The 8,518-nt window shown below is 38.9% G+C and overlaps 1 protein-coding gene across 3 annotated transcripts in view; it reads right to left on the bottom strand.

Annotated features, from left to right (window-relative positions):
* The window catches only part of furinb (furin (paired basic amino acid cleaving enzyme) b), a 125,805-nt gene that overhangs the window by 21,282 nt on the left and 96,005 nt on the right, over positions 1–8,518 (bottom strand). For all 3 annotated transcript variants that reach the window (XM_016668041.1, XM_007545496.2, XM_016668040.1), the window contains one exon: positions 5,700–5,872. In XM_016668041.1, the coding sequence (XP_016523527.1) occupies positions 5,700–5,872 (173 nt within the window). The remainder of the gene's footprint in view (positions 1–5,699; positions 5,873–8,518) is intronic.

The following is an 8,518-nucleotide window of genomic DNA, read 5'->3' as shown; positions in this document are numbered from 1 at the left end:
TCTTTTATTTGTTTCATCCTTTTCTAAAAAAAAATGAATTCAATAATGCAACTATACTGAATCTTTTATTGTGTGAAAACAGGAATGCAGGTAGACAAATATTCACAAGAATGACCTGTAACAAAAAGAGCATCTTCTTTCTCTAACAGTTCAGCTAAAGAACAATAATAAATATCAATATCCGTTGAACCTTTTCACGGTTTCTTCCATCGCAAACACAAACTCTAATGAACTGAGCTGACAGACAAAAACAGCACATGAATAGGAGGTGGACCACTTGCACGTTTACCAAATAAAAATATAAAGAGTTAGCTTTGCATGTGTTTTCAGCCACCTATGTTCTAGTACACATAAATAAAATCCAGCACATCTTAATTACTGAACAATAATTGAGCCAAGAATCGCATCCTAACTCGAGAGAAGATGAGCACATCCACAATTCAGGTGGGACAATCCGTTGACAGGACAACCAAGAGACATTAACTCAGGTAACATGGCCTTCAAGGAAGACTTACAAGACGCGTGCTGTTGTTGAGAAAGAAAGCCGGAGCTACAACTGGTTTAGGTGAAACCGATCTGTTAGAAAGGCCAAAGCAAAGTGGGCACCGAAACTTATCTGAGAGACTGTGGCCGGGCTTGAAAATGTATCCTGTAGGCACTCTCTATTCGATATGCCTGAGCTTGACTGGGCAAATATTTCATTCCCTTTATGTGCAAAGCTGGATGAAGCCAACTATTAAAGACTTTCAGGTGTAATGGCACTGAAAGTAGTAGGATAGGATTTCTGAATATGACATGCCCTTCAGAATTTCATTGTCAAGAAATTAGAAAACTTCTACTTTATACAGAATTATGTGGAGGTTTGTATTTGCCTATGAAATGACGTCTCATTAAAATACACCGAGGCTTGTGGTTTTAATGTAACAAAATGCAAAAAGTTCAAGGAATACGACTACTTATGCAAGACAGAGTAATACTATCTCCAGAAGTGATCATAATCAACAACCAAAAAAAAAAAACAGAAAAAAAAAAGGGTTTCCCCTTAACCGGGGGGGAAAAATGCAGTTGTCAGAGTGGGTGCGCCTGTCTAGTTACCAAAGATTTACTTCCTTATCAGTGCTGCTATGATGCTGTTTTCTCTGGCACATTTAATCAGGGAAATGTTAAGCTCATAAGTCTACAAAGGGACCTTAATTGGACCCGAAGACAGATTTTAAATGAGCTGGTACAAGCTTTTTTTTTTTTTTATATAAGGATTATCCATTTAATTTTCTTAATTGATTCCTACACTCCCCCATCTCACAAATGATCTCTCATTAGAAGATGGGATAAATGAGCTTTTGCTGAGTGTTGGATGCAGCCTCCATCGAACGGGGATGGTCACACCAGACTGTACATAACACTCCTAAACCGTCCAGCTCAATTTATGACCCGGCGCCGCCTTTTGCTGCGGCTTACAGATACCCAGACGAGAACACTTTAGCGCCAGCCGTTATCTCGCTGCCAGGAGAACACACACTGAACCAGAGGGCTCCTGTTGTTTTCCTGTCAGGTAATTTATCTCCACTAACACGCCATAATATGTGGAGCTGCACACATTTGGGGATGTGAACTATGAGTCATGCGTCGCCACGGAAAATTTGCAGTTTCTTTCATTTGCATGACAATTATCGCTGCCTTTGAATCTCACTCCTTCATCAGCTTTGTTTCTGTTTTCTCCCATCTCATCTTTCTCATTTAGCTGATCTGCTAATGGTCTTTGATGTTGTGAGCTTGACACATGAGGAATGATGACATTAGACTTGGGTAATAGGCTCAAACTCATTCATATCTAATTCTGCTGGAGCCTATGGAGTCGATGAGAAATGAACAAATTCACCTTGAGTTTGTCCGCCTCCCGTGGAAAGTAGTGTGTGGACATTCTGCATGTCTTCTCTCATATTTCTTATGCAAAATACAAATTACTTTAATATTTCTGAAAATAAAACTTTATGACAACTTTCTTACTGAGGAAAGAGTTTCTATATTTCTGGATTTAATTAATAAAGTGCCTTTCAACGGTATTCATTTCCTCTGATCTTTTCCTCATTTTGTAACGTGTAACATACCAATACACCAATATAATAGACCACAGCAAAGTGCTACATCATTTTGAAGACGAGGGAAAATTACACACAAGTTCTGGAACAATTTTTGCAAGTCTGAAAAGTGCGGCATGCACTATTCCACTAGTAAAACATGGGGGTGCCTTCACGTGAATGTTTATCTCGAGTCAATTGAAACACTGATGGAACTAAATGTAGAGCAATAATTTAGACTGGGGTGGGGTTCCAATAATGAACTGGGTTAAATCAAAGCGTATCAGGTGATAGGATAGCCTAGTCAAATTCCAAACCTCAATCCTACAGAAGTGGCACAAACATAACAAACCAAATGACCTTAAACACATTATACCTACAACTACTTTTCTTTGACAGAAAACCTAAGTTACCGATATATGTTGTGAAGAAGAATGGACAGAAAGGTTAGTCTCAAGATGTGCACAGATAGTAGAGACAAACCCCAAAAGACTGGAACAAAACTGCAACTTCGGTGAATACAAAGGGTTCCCACACCTTTCAGATTTTAATTAGTAAAAATCCCTACTTTTGTTTCCTTTCCCTGCCTTTATCTGCTGTTTTGTGTGGGTCCATCATTAAAAAAAAAGAAAAAAAAAGAAGAAAAAAATCAGAATACAATACAATGCGGCTGCAATGTGTAAAAATGTAAAAAATTCAAGGGGATTAAAACTCTTGCGAGGCTCTACATATCTGCAACATGAAGCTGTCAGTTTCGGTGCTGTGGTGAACTGTGTTTTAAATAATGTTATTTTTTCTTCTACTTCAACAACTCAAATCATATTTGCTGTGTACAACAACTATTTATGCAAACAAACACTCAACAACCTCCAAGCACTCACCTCAATAATTAATTTTTGCAGCGAGCAAATTCAGAAGGAAACAGCTTGAGCTACAGATTAATAATTGAGTTTTACACAAGACTGTTGTTGGTGTCAACAAATAGATCTTATTTCTACACCATGAGGTATATAAAAAAGTGACCGAACGTGACCAATGACATTTGTCTGTTTGACCGTGTTAATTATGAAAGAGAGCACATGCGTTGCCAAGACAAGACAGGTGGGAAGCCATGTTAAAAATGAATAAGAACAGAATGCAGTGATCTGTAAACGAATCAGGTTCCTGAAATATGATGAAACATCTGTGGAGGTTTCAACTGCAGAAGCTTATTTATAATAATTAAAATTTTATGTGTGAATTCATCCTGAGCCTCCCAGAGCATGTTTACTACTGTGTTGCATCACCTCCCGTTTTAACAGCCCCGCACTATGTCTTTGGAAACTAAGAAGACCAATTGATGTATGTCACCTCCCTCTGCTGTTCGCTGCTATCCTCGCCTCCCAACTGTGGGTAATTTTGTCGTTCACTATGCAAATGGAGCTGCTTAAAGGGGTGTTAGGCACTGACTCTTGGATGTGCTTGCCCTGTATGATGGCTCCCTCCCTTCGGCTCGTCTTTAGTTGTGGCTGACTGGACTGCAGTGTTGGCCCTACAGTTCAAGCCAGGATGCCAGCTAACCATCTTACCTGCTGTTCATGCACAGCCAAGCTTGTCAATCAGGGGTTGCGGTGATTAATGTGAGCGGCTTGCTGACTTAACTGTAACTTGTGTTCATAACTTCTCTTTCCTTTGTTGTGTAGGATTAGGGCCTTATGATACAACTATTCCCCATGTAAGACTTAATTACCTCTTGCTTTCAATTTGTTTAAGTAGTCTAGAGAAGTGGCAGACATTATTGTTCTTGGAAGCAGGGGACGCAATTATAACAGGGTCTACACTTTCTACCCCTTCTTTTTACTTTGTTCTTCTCTATAACGGCCAGAAGTTGAAGGGTGATAACTGCTTCTTTATGTGGATTTGGAAAGATTAATATTTTTTTTTCTTTTTTCTTTTTTTACCTCAAGTTATGGTTGCTTTTTAGCTGTATGAGTCAAGTACTCTTTCATGGTACTTTATTTTTGTTGTTGTAATGTAGCCATTTAGATATCTAATCCACAACAGATTTCTACACTATAAAGTTTCATATTTTTACAAAATAAAGGGAACATTTCACTTTAATTTTGTGTGTGGCTCCAAATCCAGGCCTCCATTGGTTAATAAATTTGATTTCCATTGATGATTTTTGTGTGATTTTGTTGTCAGCACATTCAACTTTGTACAGAACAAAGTATTCAATGAGAATATTTCATTCATTCAGATCTAGGATGTGTTATGTGAGTGTTCCCTTTATTTTTTTGAGCTGGATATATATACACACACACACACACACACACACACACAAACTCTGTAGGGATCAAGTTGGACAGGTGGATAGATGGAGGAACTGTCAAACAGAGGAATATCGTCAGACAAATCAATCAATCAATCAATCAATCAATCAATCAATCAATCAATCAATCAATCAATCAATCCAGTTTATTTGTCTAGCTCATTTCAGCAACAAGGCAGTTCAAAGTGCTTTACAACATAAAAACAGATGTCAAAAAATTTGGTACCTGTTTTCTTTCTAAATAAACACTTGTCACCATCTGGTTTTATATCATCTCTGCAATTAAAATTTACATATATAAAATACAGGTTCTACATGCACACAGCAGGGTGTTTGGTTGGTCACTGAAGAAAAAAAAAAACTAGGCAGTTTTGTGAGAATAAATTCAAGATCTGGCAGACGTAGAAAAAGCTGTCATTATGGGAACGAGGTGCATCGTTAATGCATAAAAGGACTTTGATTAGAGCAATCTATTTTTAGAAATACAGACATTTCTCATGCACAGACTGCAGTCTGAGACAGTTTTTTTTTTTCAGATTCAGCTTTCATTTTTCATTCTTACTCAGTCCTAGTAAACAAATAAAATGAAAAGCCACTTTTCCATTTTCTTTACGACAGTGTAGGAAGCCTGTATGATATGGTATTTTATGATATGCCCTCCCATCCTGTTTTGGGGCTGTAATATGACGTTTTTAAGCATTTCAGCTAATTCGCAGTCTGGACCACTCTGTATATCTGTTCTTTTATAAGCCAAAAGGTTTCAGTGTGCAGCAGCTTTTGATTGCAGGTAAGACAGCTTTTCATTGAAACTCTTCTAAAATTGTTGATCATAAGCAACATTATAGGATTCCTGTTTCCTCTTATGGTAGAGCTTCAAGTTACCTGTATTTATGCAGTAATGATCAGTGTTCACTGACACGGTTTGTCAGAAGTGTTCGTTAGACAATGCAGTGATTTCATCTTCAGAATAGTGTCAGAATCTGATGCAATGTTGCGCAAGAGCCAGAACTCAGAAATCTTTTTTTGGAGAATAGTTAATATTCTTTGCTATTTTATGTTTCAGATATTCTTCTTCATTTACTAAATGAAACTCTTCAAACATCTATCACTTAAAAATTCAATCTGTGATACGCCTTTATGCCTAATTAAGTTACTTACCCATTTGTCACAGAACTTCAAATTTATCTTGAGATGTTTTAACATCTGCAGCTTCAGCGTTTTGTAAAATTTGTAGCTGGAATTAAATCTAAAATGTTTTAAGCTATTATAGAAATTCGCTGCACAGTTTCACAAGTTATGTTCAAACCAACCTTGGTTATGCCTTGAAGAAAAGCCTCCATTGCCAGTTTGGCAGGGCCATCCAGTGACTTGCCATCATCCTCGGGGCCCCAGCTGGCACTGTAGATGTGGATGTGCTGAGGGTTAAGACTTAGGGAATGAGCCTCCACCACATCTGTCACTTCCCCATCCAACATACGAACTCCTGTGGAAAAAAAGAAAGACAGAAAATGTCCTGCAGGTAAGGTGAAGTTTCTTAACTATGTAGAAAAGGTTGTCCCTTTTCTACATAGTTAAGAAAAGGCACAAATCAAATCTTATGCTAAGTCGTCCGTGCAACCCTCTGGGGGATACTTTGACTATGGATTTTCTTCAGATGTTCATGTCCAATCTTTTGGTTTCCGAAGTTGAGTGATATTACTTCATGGTCAGAGCTGAACATTTTTATTGGTGCATTTATTTCTTGGGAGACTGGATAATTTCACCTGCCTTATCAAAACCGCCTCGGACAATTAGCAGGTTGCTCAAAATGCTGCTGTGATGTTTCTGACAAAGTCACCTATGCTTTCTCACGTCACAATGCTTTCTGTTCTGCTCCACTGGCTATACGTGCATTCCAGAGTACAGTATCACAAGATCTTGGTGCGTCCTTACAAATTTCTAATTTGCCAAGCATTGGCATGCATCTCAGAAGCCTTACATCAGTATGCAGCTAACATGTCACTGAGATATTTGTGATCAGGGTCTGCTGGTTACGTTACTGACAAGGCCGAAAACTAAAAGTGACACATAGCCCTTCCAGCAATAGCCCAAGGAGTTAAGTCCTGTTGAGTTTGAGAACCTTAGGCCGTTTAGTTTTTCCAAAATGCTACAAAAATACACCATATTTGAAAATTGCTGAGCTTTTTATTATTTACTGATGTTCTATAGAATTTCAGGATATCTTTGCAGCTCATTCTGACCATAATAGAGCAAGAGAGAGCAAAACATTCAGCAAATATCAGGAAAGTCACAACTTGCTTTTTTTCATCCTCTTGATTTTTCAACATCTGTCATAAAACTCGCCGGAAGTTGATAGCTTTTTGAAAATCCCAGAACCAAGGTAAAGAGCAACATTCTCCAAGAAAAAGATGCAGAACGTGCTGCCCCAGCAATGTTATGTATCCTAGCTGTGCTAACTGTTAACAGAAGATGGCTGAAAATGTCAACTCCATAATATTTGTATTTATTTTAAGACATTAGTAAAACCTTGTTTTACAGTAGCTACTTTCTCATAAATACAGTATGACTTTCCTTTTGCTTTGGAAACAAATAATTCATGGTTGCTCATTGCAGGAAAGCTAAAATTAATATTTCAATGGTGTTCATATTTTTGTATTTTCAAATTTTTAAAGAGGAATGTGAACTGTCTAAACACAGCCAGTGTAGGCTTTGCAAAAGTTTTAAATTGGACACAAAATTCTGGTTGCTGCGTCTCTAACAACAACAGGAAACAAAAGAATCAAACCGCTGAGGTTTTAATGATTTACTGCACAAGGCCTTCTGCTCTGAGGAATACCACCAGAATTTTATCCTCAAACAACAGTCCAGCTGTTAAACCAAGGACAGCTGTTTCTTCCTACTTAGACAGAAGACACAGCGATACAGGAAGGATAAGCACACAAATCTGACACACCGCTGACAAAAGAACCACATACAGAGAAACAAGCCGAACCTCCAACGGACCAACATGTCCACAGGGTAGCACTAAATGTCACTTTTCATCATACCTGAACACGTTCTGTGCCTTTGAAGTTCACAGCCTCAGATCACTCCTCTGAACATTAACAGCTGTAGAAAGCCATGAAATGCACCACCCTCAAATAAGGTCCATTACCGGCTTGGGGCCCATGGACATCAGAGGCAACATTATGAGTGATGACGTTCACATTAGAGTTTTTAGATAAAGTAAGCTGGCGGAGAGGCAGACAAGGCAGTTATTACTCTGCAGGGGTGCAACGCGAGTTTGAACGCTGAAGAGTATGTAAGAAACATAAATGGGTGACATAAAGCGCATTGTTTGCTTCGTGATGATTATGCAAGAGCGTTACCGCAGAAGCAATGATGATTACTGTCGTAACAATTCCCATCAACATCCTGAAGCTTTACAACGCCGTCTCTAGGCGCTGCTGTGCACGTTCTCTGCAGCTACGCTGAGTCACGGTTAGCAGGTAAGGGTGCAGCGAATGCGTGTCCGTGTGTGTGTGTGTGTGTGAGTGTGTGTTTGTGCAAATGCAAGGCAAATAAGGACGGAAGGAAGGAAGGAGATGGAGAGTAAGTCAAGTAGGGTCAACTGCACAGTTTTTGACCCAAATCACTTATCATCATTATTTTTTAAGGGGCACACACACACACACATACACACACACATTTGAGTACTTTTGCAAACCCAAATGCTTCTCTCACAGGTACACACCCCAAATACACACCATAAGTGTCTGGGAGGAAACTGCGGTTGTTTATAAACAATTCTCTGACCCTGTGACGTGAACAGATTCACTGAGGAGTAATTTATGAGACCAGGGCCAATGCGTGGTTCTGTCGGGAGATGAATGGTAATGAAGACAAAGAAGGGGAGTTATGAGTAACATCTGTGAGCGGGACTGCTCAGAGCCGCATGGGCTCCACTGAGTCTTGTTGGCTGCCGTTTCGGCAGTGACAGATTGCTTCATGACAAAAGTTACTAAAAGCCTCCTTGGAATACTCCATCAAGTGTAAAAATGTTCAGGAAGCAAAGCAAACAAAGATAAATGGTTAATTTGTGATTGACATATCATCTCTCTTAATACAGATTGTTCCATGCTGGCAGGTT

The sequence above is a fragment of the Poecilia formosa genome, unplaced genomic scaffold, assembly GCF_000485575.1.
Source record: "Poecilia formosa unplaced genomic scaffold, Poecilia_formosa-5.1.2 Scaffold13, whole genome shotgun sequence".
Taxonomy (NCBI): domain Eukaryota; kingdom Metazoa; phylum Chordata; class Actinopteri; order Cyprinodontiformes; family Poeciliidae; genus Poecilia; species Poecilia formosa.
This window is presented reverse-complemented; position numbering and strand designations above follow the sequence as displayed.